We start from the raw sequence: 16,194 nt of genomic DNA on the forward strand, positions 1-16,194 counted from the left end.
CCCCTCCGTGCACGAATTTCATGAACCGGGCCTCTAGTTAGTTATATGAGTGAAGATGTCAAGTAGAGAGTTGAATGTATGACTGGAGTTTAGGAAAGAAGTCTGGATAGAAGATACAATTTTTAAAAATTCTATAAATCTTTTCTTTTGTGAAATTTAGCATACTTTAAGAAGATGCACAGCAGGAAACTTCATAATTCTATAGTTTATCACAAAGTAACTACTCTTGCTGCCAGCACCCATACTGAAACAAGAAAATGTCCTGAACTGCAGAATCTTCATGCCCTCCCAATCACTGCCTCCTACCTCCCTCAACAGGCAACTAATATTCCAGATTTTATAGTTATTTCTAACATTTATGTAAAATATTTAAATATACAATTTATATATGTTTATATAAATATTTAATATTATAACACACTTGATTCATTCAATCTTATACTGATGAGTATTTAACTTTTAATTTGAAGACATTAGGAATAATGTTGTTATGCATATTCTGGCCATGCCACTTGTTCCACACATATGTGAATTTTGTTTGGAATGTGTAGCTAGTGGTAGAATTACTAGATTATATGATTAACTGATGCATTTCTTCAGTTTAATACATAGTGCCAAATCATTTTCAATATAAATTGGTGGTTGTGCCAATTTATACTCCCATAACATCCTACTCCACACCTGGTATTATTAGTCTCTTAAATTTTGGCCATTTTAGTGATGTCTTCTTAAGTTTCCAATATGGATATTAATTTAATCTAAAGGTATTAATTTAATTTAATCTAAAGATATGTAAATCCAGCCATGGTGCTTGATGAAATAACCTAGGAAATTAAAGATTAGTTGAGATCAAAGAAATGAGCCCTGGGTCCTCCAATATCAAGAGATCAGAAAGAAGAGGTCGGGCCAGCAAAGTCACTTACTTGCCTTCCAAGTGGCAGAATTAAATTTCAATGCATGTCTATCCATCTTCAGACATGCTTGGCTGTCTCAGAATTACAGGAAAAGGCAAATAAGTTCAGAGAGGCAGGTAACTTGTGAGTCTGTCACAGCAGAGTATTCTAAGTGAAAATATTTTCTGTTTGCTTCTCTGTAATAAAGTAGCTGAGAGATAGATTTTAAAGGGCAAAAAATATTAAAGGCTTTTGTGGAGCAGGTCTAAAGAAATGGTGGAAGCTGATATTATATTGCAGAAGTTCTTTCATTATAAACAAGCAAGTATAAAGCAGTGAGTAGTTGAGCAAAAGAGGAAAAACTAAAAAGAAAAAGTTATTAACACTAGCAAAGAACGTTTTGGGGTTTTTTTGGTTTTGTTTTGTTTTGTTTTGTTTTGTTTTGTTTCCATCAACAATTTACTGCTATGGATCTTGCCTTCTTGTCTTTAGAGCTTCCTGAAGTCAGGGAGTAGGTGTGATGCTTTGATTATAATCTGGTTCTGGGATTGTCTGCTATTCTCTGAGTTTCATTTTTTCTTTCATTTTATCTTATTATTTTTTTAATTGAACCTATTGGGGTGACATTGGTTCACAAAATCATAGAGGTTTCAAGTCAACAAAGCATCATTGCTCACTCATCACCCAAAATCTCACTCCATCCCAATTTATTCCCCTTTGCCCACCTCCACTTCCCTCTGGCTATCACCATACTATTCTCTCTCTCTCTCTCTCTCTCTCTCTCTCTCTCTATATATATATATATATATATATATATATATATATATAGATAGATAGATAGATAGATATAGATAGATACATATATATACAGATATATATATATATACACAGATATATATATACAGATATATATATACACAGATATATATCTCTGTATATACAGAGATATATATATCTGTGTGTATATATATATATATATCTCTGTGTATATATATATATATATATATATATATATATATATATATATGGTGCTGGTAGCAAGAGTCGTTACTTTGTGATAAACTACAGAATTATGAAGTTTCCTGCTTTGCATCTTCTTGAAGTATGCTAAATTTCACAAAAGAAAAATTTATGGAATTTTAAAACATTGTATCTTCTGTCCAGACTTATTTTCTAAACTCCAGTCATACGTGTGTGTGTGTGTGTGTGTGTGTGTGTGTGTTTGCTTGCCTTAATCCCTTCACCTTCTATCCATCCCTACAACCCCTCTCCCCTTTGACAGCTGCCAGTTTGTTCCATGTATCCATGCCTCTGTTTCCATTTTGTTCATCAGTTTATTTTGTTCATTAGATTTTACATATGAGTGAGATCATATGGTATTTGTTTTTCTCTGACTGGCTTATTTCACTTAGCTCTGAAATCTCCAGGTCCATCTCTTTGTTTTAGAATAGAGGTTGTCAAAATAAAATCATGACCCAGAATGGTTCTCACCCTCCCATGAAAAAAAATATATAAACTTGTGGTTGCTTCAAAATTCAGAGGTACAATCACAACCTAACTCAGGTTTGCTCTGTGCTTACTAGGACATAATTTTTCTTTTATATGTCAATAATCATTTTTAAGTCATAAACACAAGAGGAAACAAAGTTTTAAGGGCTTGTTTGTTCACTAGGGTTTCCCCAAAACATTTCATAAACTATTTCTCTCTATCCCCACCCAGGTTTACAATAGAAAATGGTTTGGAAAATAAAACAAGAGTTATTCTCAGTATCTTATATGTATTTGGCTGCCAGCCCTTTGGTTTTCAAGGAATTTGCATTACTTCTGATTCTATAGTGTCTACCTAGCATATGATCCCTTCTTTTAAGGAGGCATTTGCATCTTCCTTGTTCTTGCCTATCTGACACGTTTTGGTCCACAATCTTACTTTGGCTTTGTGTTAATGAGCATCCTTAACACAGGGTGGGCTTATTCATCTTCAAATTCATTGTCATGAAAGAGCAAAATGGAACCTCAAGACAACTGGCCTGATGGTAGTGGTGTGGAGACCAGAAAACAATGAGATGTTGAGGGTTAAAAGATAGGAGGGGACTAATTAGTCTTTACAATTTCAAGTAATAAATATGCCTCTTGATGTTTTAAATAAATTGTCTGATTTCTTTAATTTTAACAAACTATATGTGTGTAACTTATTATTAGCTTTTCCTTATTAAATATGACTCTTTCCATTTACATGTAGCAGCATTGCTATGGTGGAGAACAAAGGAAATATCTAATTATTCAAAATTTATTACAACAACACATGTATTAGAGAAATTAATTTCAGTCCAGATTCAAGCACAGGCATGCTTGTTATACAATGTAGCTCCTCTGTGCAGACCCTTTGTAGCTTCTGTTACAAGGCCAAGCAATTGTCCCCAAATTCTTTCTCTAGCAGACAGAAGTGTGTGTGTGTGTGTGTGTGTGTGTGTGTGTGTGATGGGTCTATTAGCATGAATAAAAGACTTGTTTACTAGAGTAACGAGCAAGCCACCATTATTATTGTCATTGAAATTACCACTCAAGAGCCTAAACCTAAAACTAATCAACATAAAGCTATACAGAGCAAGAGTGGGCATAGAGCAGGTGGATAGATAATGACACACTGATAATACTTAATCCAAATCACATTTTCCTTTAACAAATCTGAAAGATCTTCTGTTATCACCCCTCCCCCAACCCTAGGTGGTAAACTGCCTTAGGTGGTGGTGTAGAAGAAGGGAGAAAGGGAAGGAAACAGGGAAGGAGGGAGAAAGGAAGAGAGGGAAGGAGGGAGGCAGGCAGCAGGCAGTCAATAGGACTAATGAAGATGTAATATTTTGAGCACTATAATTCACATTTTTATATAATATTCTCTAATATTATATAGTATCTCTCTGAGGTCATTTTAATTAATATCATTTTTAGGATAAGGAATATGAAAATCCAAGTGCTTAAGGTGACATGCTATTAAAGACAATAATTAAAAAACAAAGTTATCCAATCATGTGACAAGCATTATTCAGCATTCACCATGTGCCAGGTTTTATTATAAATAGTCTATGAGTATGCATCATTGCAGTAGTTATTGCTGTTATCCCTATTTTATAGATGAAAAAACACCAATCTGGATTTCCTATGATGCTCAAACTTCCAGTTTGCATTGTTCTGTCATAATCTGTATGCTAAGCCCACATCCTGCAGATCAAGGATATATCAAGAACATGGATAGTGATTGGCATAGTGGACAGTGGTTAAGAGCCTGGGACCTGGTGGTGGCTAAGACCTTCACAGACATGACAAGTTCTGGGTTCCTGAGCAAATTACTCTACCCTCTTCAAGCCTCGCTTTTCTCATCTGTAAATTGGGGTAATTACCATGCCTACGCTGCAGTATTTGGGAGGATTCAATAAAATAATGTACATGAAGCACTTAGAACAGGGTTAGGCATATGTAAGACTCAGAAAGGTGAGCTCCTATTTGCTCTTCATTGAGAGAAAAAATTGAAAGATATAGTTTAGACAAAATAAGAATCATTCCTCCTCATGAGTGTACACAGATTTGAGCAAAATCATACACTGACATGTTTTCTTCTCGTTTTAAAGCATATTTAGAGGAACTATTTAGAGGAGTGAGAAACCAAGGTTTTCTCATCCATTCAATAAAGTAGCCACCCAAGCAATGCCTTCCCTGCACCAGCAGGTTACTGCATGAAGGCCATCCCCATTCATCACAACATATTAAACTGGTTAAAAGTCCTTGTCTGGTAATCCATTGTGAGGCCACAGATTTTCTATACAATCTCATTCCAGTTTAATTTAAGATTTTGTTTCCTGGGATTCAAAACCTTGTGTGGACTCTGATTCCCCTCTCAAAACAGCATCTCCGGAGAGGCAGAGGCCACCCTCCTCAGCATCCCCCAGCGTCCTCCAACACAGTTCCTGCCTCCAACATACTCCAGGGAAAACCTGAACACAACTGCTACCCCTCCCATATACTTGGTAATGGCAGGATGCTGATACCCATGAGTATGGAGACTAGAACAGGTCATATTCCGACCCTGTTGCTATGTTGTTAGCTGGGACAGGATTGTGGCAGGCAGAAAGGCAGAAGGGATGAGCTGGCACAGTTGCCAGTAATGACACTTAGCTGGTGCCTGCTGATAAACTAGAAGAGCAGATGGCACCAGTCCGTGATGGTCATCAGAGACCTGACATTTATGAGCAAAGCCTGCGTGACTGAGTTGAGATAATTGATGGGCTTTGCAAAAAAAAAAACAAAACAAAACCAACAAACAAACAAACAAAAAAAAAACAGCCACATTCAGGAATAAGTGTTTCCTACATGCTTGTAAGCAATGCAGAGGTCTGCCGTCCATCACAACTCTACCACGCTGCATAAACACATACACTCAAAAGCAGTCACCACCAGCAACCTAAACTCCAGATGGAAGAAGCAGATTGCATGCTGGTTTATTGGAGGCAGCATAGTCTAATGGAACCATGAGCAAGTAAGTCAAGAGGCTTCTGATTCCAAGCCTACAGCTGAGCAGATGAGCAACTGGTGTTAGGTCACTCAAACTTCCTGACCTCAGTTTGCATTGCTTTCAAAAAAATACCATGTGTAAATCTCTGTAATTGTACCTAATCCATTGCATTATGATTCTCTGGTTACATATCCTTTTTACTCCTATGGTCAGAGTGGGGGTTATGTCTAAATCTTGGTAATAGTTTAGGGTCTTTCACAGGTCTTGGCACACACATATCCTCCATTCTTACTAAATGAAAGGACAGGGAAGGTATTTCCCTACACACACACACACACACACACACACACACACACACACACAGATGACACTTGAACAACACAAGGGTCAGGGCAGCGTTCCCCCACTCAGTTGAAAGTTTGCATATAACTTTTGACTCCCCCAAAACTTAAGAACTAACAGCCTATTGTTGACCAGCAAACTTACTGATAACATAAACAGTTGATTAGCACATATTTTATGTTATATGTATTATATACTGTGTTCTTACAATAAAGTAAGCTACAGAAGAGTAAATGTTATTAAGATCAAGGGGATATGATACTTATCCGGGGATCACTTTGTAAGTTATATAAATATCTAACCACTATGCTCTACACCTGACTCTATTAAAATATTGAATGCCAATTCTAATTGAAAATTTTAAAAAAATGTTACCAAGAAAATAAGGAAGATAAACTATACTTACAATATTTATTGAAAAAAATCCACATATAAGTGAATCTGTGTGGTTCAAACCTGTGCTTTTCAGGGGTCAATTGTGTTGTGCGTGTGTGTATGGGTGTGTCCCTGTGCGTATGTATGTGTGTAGATATATAGACAGACAGACAGACAGACAGATGATAGGTAGGTAGGTAGATAGATAGATGATAGATAGATAGATAGATGATAGATAGATAGATAGATAGATAGATAGATAACATTATCCCTGAAATAGATCAAGACCTAATAGATTTCAAAAATTCAACTGATATATTTAACACCTGTTTACTTTATTCATTGGCATGATCTCAGTTTTAATATTTGCTTATCATTACTGGGTTATGTGATCCCTCTCTCAAGTTGAAAGGATTGTCATTTTGTCTCTATGTGGTTGAGACTCCCAGGGATTCCTGAATGGACCAGAACGTAACATACCTGTGGTACCGATATGTTGAAAAGTTCAGTAGGAACTTCCATGCTTCCCCTCCCCACCTAACAAGGGTTGCTTGTGTAGAAAATAAAAATTTGTCACATATTTTGGTGTACATGATTTTTATCTGATATCTGAAATATACCAATGAAGGTTTAGCAGCAGTTACAACTCAGGTTCATTCTACTAGCTCTCAAGAAATAATATAAAAACCCTCAGTGTGGGAAAATGAAAATAGTATAAACATTGAACTTAGACATATATGTGTAGACACCTCAGTTTCATCACTGAATATCTCTGTGTCTCTTTTTTTTCCCCATGGGCCTTAGTTTTCTTATCTATAAAATGCAGACACTAGTTCTACCTCACAAGATCAAGGTGAAGAGTGATGGGGGCCAGGTGAATGTGATAAACCATCAGCCAGTGGGACACCAGAGTGAATGTGTAAATGTCAGGAACCCAGCAGCCTGTGGGTAGTAAGGGACCAATACAAATTTATTCATTTCTGTGCTCTTTCTCTGCTAAAACCATAGAGCTGTACTAACTCTTTTTTGTCACTGTAAATATATATAAAGTGCATATGATCTTGGAAACATTGTCAGTCGATTCCTTGTACTGGAACACCACTTTCAGTCATTACTTGAGTGAGTAGATATCAATTTACTTTGCTACTGAGCCTTATGGGAACCCCTTGGCTAATTCCTGCTGACCGCATTGCAATGAGTGATGATCTTCAGTGCAATTAGGGTGGTGACAATTAAGAGAGAGAGCAGAACCCCCCCCCCCCAAGTCTTGAAATCATTTATTTCCCCCTTGTTTATTTTATTTTGCTTTTGCAATTCAGAGGGTTCAAATAACACACGGTCATGATGTGAAAATTGTGCTGCATTGTCTGATTCAAAGTTCTGCTAATATGGTAAAACACAGAGCCTCAGGGACCTGAGTGATGCACTTGGTTGTTTGCCTTGATTTAATTCATCCATAAAAGTTTCGATTTTCTACCTTTTTATACCAATTCACTGCAGTTGAAGGAATTGGTTTGTGCTGCCTTCTGTTTACCTCAGAAAATATTGTTATTGCTTTCATTTTATAAATCCCTGCTACATAAAACTCCAAGTGTGTAAAAGAGACAAATTGCAGAAGGATGTGGGGCAGAGTATGATTACTTATTTTACAAGTGAGTTTCCCTTTACCAAAAATTTACAATGGTTGCATTCTAATCAATTATGAATTCCCTAATACTTTTTATGTTTTCAGCTTATTTGTTTTGTTTTACTTTTCACCATTTCTAAATGTGTGTTTTAAGCAAATCTTAAAGAAATTTCTAAGATTTTTAAGTTGGAAGAGATATTTTTCCAATTGTCCCTAAAGACACTAAGTTATCAAGTGTGGAGGTATAAAAATTATAGCCCCCACATTCCTTTTTGCCTTTGCATGCTCTGTTCCCAATAAATTATCTTCCTCTCCAACCCCAGATCTCCCTATACTTTCCCTTCTCAATTACAAGAAACCTAATCATTCTTTAATACACAATTTAAATATCATCTCTTCTAGGATTCCTTCATAACTCCCCCATGATGATTTAGCCACCCTTTACCCTGAGCTTCCACAGATTTATGTCAAAGGTCTGACATAAGCTTGTCATTTTATAGTGAACATTATATTTCTCCCCTTGAGGTGGTGCCCTCCTAGAGGACAGGGGGCATGTCTGGAATCACAGTTGGAAATAACACCCTCTCCCTTCCCAATGACTTGCATATTTCATACCAATTTAACATTTGACAAAATTTTACACAAAATTTCACCAAGGTATTTCTAAGATGTAGCCTAGGGACTGGTATAGAACATGTAGATCTCATTGGATATTTGGATACTTTTCTCATGAAATTTGATGAAAAAATAATTTAGAATTAAAAAACTTGAGTTCTTTTCCTATTTATTTCTGTGTACTCTTGGACAAGTCTCATAACACTTCTGTGTCTCAGTTACCTCCCTCTGAACATAGAGAATAGATAACCCACTTGCCTCCTTAAAATATTTTATCCTCAAACATAATCATAAAACAGAATAGATTCAGTATATTTTAGAAAATAAGATCTTAGTAGCATTTACTGATATCTTAGTAGATATCCTGAGTAATTTGACTCTGCACTGGAAGAACCAGATGTGAATACAGAGGAAGCAAGCAGACACTAATTATGCTCTATTATTGAGGAACAACCTTTATAATTAAACCACAAAGACAGAAAACAGCTATAAGGATTGTTTAGGTTCCAGTAAACTCTTAAACTACAGCTGTGAGATTTTAATTTTTTTCTTTTTTCTTTCTTTTTTTTTAAAGGAAGAAAAGGGATGGTAGACAGTGGAATAAAAAGTGATAGAAGGCTAAGAATATGCCCAAGTTACATGAAATTCAGTGGATAATTAGTGCTTATCCTGTGTAAAAATTAGTGTGTGGTGGAACAAAGCTTCAAGGGGGTCATGATGGTTGAGTTCTAGATGTGACTCTGGCAAGACCTTCAACTCTCATGACCTGAGTTTCTCCATCTTCAAATAGGTCAAGGCTATTTCTTGTTTATGCTGTTTTCTCAGCAATTATAGCATTCTTGGATAATATTGGGTATAATGTTCCATTATCTTCTCTAATAAAATGGTAATATGCAAATTAACCATCACTCCGCTACATAAGCCACACCCACCAGCCAGGCCACGCGCACCAGCCAATCAGGGCGAGTATGCAAATTAACCCCAATCCAAGATGGCTACAGCTACAGAGAGCAAGGTTTCCCAGGTAACAGAGGAAGCCAAACTTTCCATAGCCGTTGCAGGCCTAAGCCTCCACTCAAGCTACAAAGTTTCAATTATAGAAGGTAAACAAATTCAAACAAATGGCGGCAGAATGGAGCTTGAGAGAGCAGGCCAGGGTTGCCGGGGGCAACAGAGGAGCAAAGCTTTCTGCACACCCTGGCCGGGCTCACCCGCTTAAGGCTACAAAGTTTCAATTGTAGAAGGTGAATTAACTGCCACAGAAATGGCTGCCGCCCCAGGCTACAAAGTTTCAATTGTAGAAGGAAAATAAATTCCAGATACCAGGGCCTCTGCTTGGGTTGCCAGGGGGCGTGGCTGGCCTGCAAACCACCACAGGCCCCTCGCTCAGGCCGCCCCACACCCCAAGGGAACCCCCACCCTTATCTGTGACACCCTTCAGGGCAAACCAGCTGGCCCCCACCCGTGTACCAGGCCTCTATCCTATCTAATAAAAGAGTAATATACAGATTGATCATCACTGCAACACACAATATAGCTGCCCCATGTGGTCAAAGATCCTGCCCCCATGTGGACACAAGATGGCCACCACAAGATGGCCAGCAGGAGAGGGCAGTTGGGAGGGACCAGGCCTGCAAGGGAGGGCAGTTGTGAGGGACCAGGCTTGCAAGGGAGGGCAGTTGGAGGTGATCAACCCTGCAGGAGAGGGCAGTTAGTGGTGACCAGGCTGGCAGAGGAGGGAAGTTGGGGGCAAACAGGCTGGCAGGGGAGCAGTTAAGCATCAACCAGGCTGGCAGCGGAGTGGTTAGGGGGTGATCAGGCTGGCAGGCAGAAGCGGTTAGGGGCAATCAGGAAGGCAGGCAGGCAAGCAGTTGGGAGCCAGCAGTCCTGGATTGTGAGAGGGATGTCCAACTGCCCGTTTAGGCCCGATCCCACCAGGATCGGGCCTAAACGGGGAGTCGGACATCCCTCCAGGAGTCCCAGATTGGAGAAGGTACAGGCTGGGCTGAGGGACAACCCCCCGCCGTGCACAAATTTCGTGCACTGGGCTTCTAGTATAGATATAAATACAACATACATATGTTTTTATATAGAATATAAGCACTATGTATAATGTTTAATTATATTAATTTAAAGATTTAAAAGGTTATGTTTATAAATTGAGAGTGTTAGTCTAGATTGTTTAGCTCTCTTTAAATATAAAATTGAGTTTCTCCTTCATGTTCAGGAAATAAAGAACACAGCCCAACAGCCCTATCTTCTCAATAGTGAGTGGTGGAACGCTTTGCTCTGTCTGCCCGGGGTTTTAAACAATGTAAATGAGTTAGATCAAACTTCACCGAAATCTAAAAATTATTACCTCCATGACTAGGCACAAGTTGTTTTCTTGGGCCTCAGTTTTTCTATCTGCAAAATGGTGCCACCTAATCACATTGTGGAGAGGACTGAATATAAGCAAGAAAACCAGGTAGCCCATAGGGATGTTTTATAGATGTTCACATCATTCTTGTTTCCCTTCTATAATAACTAGTACAGGCTCCGTGCATAGTACATACTAAATAACTTGTTGATTGATTACTTGTGGATTGAAATTTCTCACATATAGTAAATACATTTTAAATCTTGGGGGGAATTTCTGCTCCAAAGTTGCAAATCCTTCCAAAATTTTCCTACTCACCAAAGTATGTCTCAGTAAAATATGGATAGAAAAGAAAATGTACCTTAATTTCTCAGTAAGCATAGAAAATTTCCAAGATTGTGTTTAAAAATTAAGGTCCCAGCAAATTGAGTTTCTCATTTATGTTCTAGGCTAACTCAGAACAGACTCAGAATTGTAAACACTTGATAGCTTGCTATATCTTCTTTAGTTTCTACAGAACAGCAGATTTCCCCTTGAAATCCCTTCATACAACCCACTGGAACCAATTGCACGATCCTATCATATAAGCTACTGAAACTGTGTGAAGGAAAGTAAATTGTACTTCTTCCTATTGATCCAGATCTTCATCAACTCAAAAAGCGGCTTTTTAATTTAAAATATTGTAATACTGTTGTTCATTTTAAAGCAAACATTTTAATCTTCAAAAGAAGGTTAATTCAGAGAATCAGTGCTTGAACATTTATACACCAGAAAAACCGACTGAATCACAGGGACAGAGTCCAAGGGTCAGACATGATCCCATCACTCTGATTCCAAACACTGAGTCTAAGGATAGCATTTCCTAAGCCTGGAATTGTAGTGTGAGTTATACCCTCTCTGGAAGTCACAGCAAATAGGCCATGTATAAAGTTAGTACAACTAGACTTATTCACCGTCTTTTACTCTTGACCATCTCTGAAGTGAACTGGCTGGCTACTCCTATCACGCTGGAAAAGTTTTGCTCACATATTTACTTAAGACCTGGCTTCTTTTGTACAAAATGGAAGTGAGAGCGAACCAGGTCACTCTGTTAACCATTTTGGTATATCAAAAATTTCTGTTTATTGGAGAGGTGACAATGGCCAGTCAGGACAAATAATACATGGAGGAAGTCAAAATAGGAAATAGCATACCATCTCCGGGATAAGTACATTGCTGAAGGATGTTTCCATCCACCATCTCTTTTCTTCATGTTTCATTTTTATGGGATACGTGACTCAAACCTAGTTACTCTGTTCCTACATCCGCCAACCTTCAGATGAAACAAGAAAATACCAACCCAGCTAACAAAATACATGGCACATTATGGGACACTTATAGCATCTCTCTGACCTTACAAGGGACTGGTGGCATTTGTTTATTAATCTCCTCCCTTTTCCTTAGATTTGTTTTTCTCTCTTTTCTTTTTTCCTCATTGTGTCTGACTGACTATGTTTTATCAAAGCATAGTTTTATTTTATATAAATTATTTTCTCTTTATCTTTCCTCCATCCTTCCCTGCCTAATCATTACCTATTTAAATGCTTTCCCCATTACATTCTTTTAAAAAGGAATTTTTTATTTTTTAATTCCTCATTCATATGTATTTGTGAAGCTTTTCACTTTACCTTTTTTTTCTAGGACAGATGACTAACTTTTCTCACTTTGACATGCATGCAGCAATTTGGCATACCCAGATTTACCTATTTCTTTTCTTTTTATAGTAATTCTTTGGGGGGAACGGGTTTCAACTTTATGTCTCTTGCTATTTTTCTAGCCTTTTTACTTTCCGCTAAAGTCACACTCTCTTTTTCCCTCCTTTACTGATCAACTTTCTTAACACAACGGACCCATTACTTATCAACATTTTTGGGGGTGGGTCGGGGTGTCTATACCAATAATGTTGGCCTCAATTTTGAATCATTTTGCCAAGCCTTAAAACTATTGAAGTTTTTTAAAAACTGTTTTGCCCATGCTAACTCACATTTCTTTTGCTTTTTGGCATCCCCAAAGAAGGTATCCCCCATGGAATATTTTATATTTATATAAAAAGTTTATGTTTTATTGATATTCATAGCCCCAAGATGAGCAACATTTAATTAGCCTCAAACACTACTACATACATATTTCTTCAATTTGTTACAGTTGGCCTTTAAGTCTCTGAAGAAACCCAATCACTGACAACATCTGTTTTTTTTTGCATCAGAAACCATTTACCACTCTACCTCCATGGCCACTTACATTCTTCATCCTTGCAGTTGTCTCTTTTAATTTAGGTCATCACAACATTTGTGTTGCTCACCCTGAACACCATTCCTTAGACAGCTGTCACATCAAAAACCACCTTTCCCCTTGCCATTGAAAGCCCACACATGCTCTGTCAGGTCAAAGACAAGGTAAGGGGGACAGGAAACTCCTAATCAAAGAAATAAACACAATAACCAGCACTGATAATCCTGCATGTGTGTCTGTGTTTGTATATGTGTGTGTGTCATTGAATATTCATCGCACTTGATATGAATCTTTTTGAAAACAGGAGCAAATTTTCTTATACAATGATTATTTCAGAAATATCATATATATATAATCATATTTCTGAAATAATCACATATATAAATAATTCACATATATATTTTAAAGACACATATATGAAGATTTTAAAAATTACCCAGCAGGAAATCAAAGGGAAATATAATCCTCTTAAAGTCCTATATATCATCAGTGGCTGCCTCCCAATTCTCCTGACTCATCAGCATCTCTGAACAGTCCTCACACTGTTAAACATCCTGCCAGATACTTGGAGGCTCGCTGCTGCAGCTCGCTAGCCCCAACTGCATCAGCATTATTACTGTTATTATTATTATTATTTTTTACTCTGCAGAGTTGCTTCTACAGAGGTTCCTCCTTCCCCAGCATTTGGTGTTAAAACTTACCGCTTTTACCAACTCCCCCTGCTCCCAGCATTACCACCTTGTACTCTCTGGACCCGCCTGAGGCTGTCGCGCTGCTGGGGGAGCAGCTGGCTTCGTTTTCTACCTCCATCTTACCGGAGGGACCGGAGGAGAATAAAGAAGGAAAAAGTCGCCCGTGTCAGGTGCTTGCTCAGAGATTAAGCAACTCTAAAACTGTGTCAAAAGAGAGGTTTAGGACGAGGTAAGAACCATCAGCACGGGGCTGGCTGTTGGTCCTGTGCTCTGAGCGGGTCTCATAGCAACCACTTCAATTGCTTCCAATAAAAATCTGGCTTTTACCTACCCCCCCCACCCCCCGCCCGCCCCTTCCTTCCCGGTCATTCACTCTTTCACTCTCCCGCTATTGCTCCTGTTCTCTGTGCATCTTTCTGTCTGTCTGTCGCTGTGGCTCGCTCTGTCCGTTTCGCTGTTTGTCCTTCCCTTCCCTCCCCTGTTTCTCCGTTTCCCATCCTCACTCTTTGTTTCTGTCCTTTCTCCTTCCTGCCCCCTGTGCAGTCCCAGCTGTTAGAGGCACACACGCTTGGCTCCCATCCAGCCTGGGCGGCTAGAATGGAGTGAATCGGAGACTTGGCGGAAAGATTCTGTCTCACAGGCTGATGATTTCTGTAGCTACAGCTTCAGAGACACTGTTTTCTTCTGATCAGTCAGTTAATTAAGAAAGATGGCTGTTGCTTATCTTCTTGCTTTTTATCGACATCTTCTTCCACAATTCTTCTTTTGGGAAGAGAGTTGCTACCAGTTTAGGGGAAAAACAAACAAACAGTAACTCAGGGCTTTTCAGGACTGGTCTTTGGTGTGGTTGAAAAATAGCTGACTAACAGGAATAGTGTCCGCTCACATGAGAGCTGCAGTTCTAACATAAGGAGGTATTTGAAATTAGGTCATTGTCCTGTTTGGGCATGGGTCATCCTTGTTTACGCTCAGTTATTAGGACCAACCTAAAACACAAGGATCCTGTCAAGCATGAAAGAGATACTTAAATACGTCTTGCTGAAAATCATGGTAGCATTAAAGATCATATTTGATTATTTTTCAAATGTCTAAACTCTTACCCCTTATTTGAATTCATTAAAGCTTTATGGTGTTTGCTTTACTGTGGAAAGCTTCTGAACTATAAATGTCTTAGAATGCTTTCAATAATCCCTACTTGTCATAGTCAGACCCTGTCCTTCTAACAAGATGGTGATAATGTTCTATATATTCACCGTCTATTTTTTTCTGTTGTGAAATTGGATCATGATTAGATGCAGTCCAATGGTTGGTGTACAAAGGCTTTTCTTTCTATCTAGATTTTAAGATCCTCTAAAAAAGAAACTATATTTAATCAGTCCCTTTATAACTACAGTGTACGACCAAGTATTTTACACAGAGAAGGTGCTCACTGTATTGCTGGTAGTTGGAGAGCTGTCATATAGTCTGTCATAGCCAACAGCACAGGCTCTGGACCCTGATTGCTTGCTTTCAAATCTGTCTCAGCCTTTTACTGGCTGTGTGACCTTGGGTAAATTACTTCACCTTTCTGTATCTCGGTTTCTTCATCTATATGGTTTATTAAAGACCGACTTTATTAACTCATAAAGTTTAATTAAAATGGTTTATTAAAGACATACTTTATTAACTCATAAAGTTTAATGCATACACAGTACTTAAAAGTATTTTTGCAAATTGTAAGCAGCGTGTAAGTGTATGATTATTTTATCATTATTTTTTAGTTACTAGTGCTCCCAGTCTACTGTAAGCACTCAACAGAAGAGAAGAACCTATCTTCATGTGTTTATTGGCATCCCTGTCTTCTTAGCTAAACTATCTGTTCAAACCTTTTGTCTATTTTTATATCAAGACTAGGGGCCCAGTACACGAATCCGTGCACCTTGAAAGGAACTGAGGGTAGTGAGGCTGCAGTGGGCACAGGAGCGGGTCTTGGCCCATCCTTTGTGCTGCCCCTGCCCGACCGCTCCTGCCATGGCCCCCAATCCCCTCTCTGCTGGCAGCCCCGCTCCCAACGCTGCCACCCCCATGCACTGATGGTGCCGGCTCTGCTCGCACCCGCTGATGGCGTGGAGAGATTGGGGCCAGCGCCAGCAACGGGTACAAGCAGGGCCAGTGCTGGCAGTGTGTGTCAGAGGTGGCTGCCAGCCCCGATCACCCCTCAGGAGCAGGGGGAGGTGGAGAAGCGCTGAGGGGTGATTGGGGCCAGCAGCCACCGCTGGCACCCACTGACAGCGCCAAGCAATCAGAGCCGGTGCCAGGCGCCAGCAGTGGGTGCGAGCGGGGCTGGCACCAGCACCAAATATGAGTGCCGGCATGCGGGAGCAAAGAATTTTCAGTAACCACCAGAGGCTGGCCCTGATGACAGCAACCGGTGTCCTGCCTTGGTCTAACGCCCCCGCTCACCTGCTCCACCATCCCGCTGCGACCTATGCCCACCATGTTCCATATTCTGCCGCCTGCTGCCGACACTCACCATG

General features: G+C 39.2%; 1 protein-coding gene across 1 annotated transcript in view; it reads right to left on the minus strand.

The window, feature by feature from the left end:
• RIT2 (Ras like without CAAX 2) overlaps positions 1 to 13,796 on the minus strand; it is a gene marked incomplete at both ends in the record, with an annotated part of 256,393 nt that extends 242,597 nt beyond the window's left edge. Inside the window, one exon of the mRNA XM_079784845.1 lies at positions 13,688 to 13,796. Coding sequence (XP_079640971.1) covers positions 13,688 to 13,796 — 109 coding nt within the window. The remainder of the gene's footprint in view (positions 1 to 13,687) is intronic.
• Between the last annotated feature and the right edge of the window lie 2,398 nt (positions 13,797 to 16,194).

The sequence above is a fragment of the Cnephaeus nilssonii genome (genome assembly GCF_951640355.1).
Source record: "Cnephaeus nilssonii genome assembly, chromosome: 11".
Taxonomy (NCBI): Eukaryota; Metazoa; Chordata; class Mammalia; order Chiroptera; family Vespertilionidae; genus Cnephaeus; species Cnephaeus nilssonii.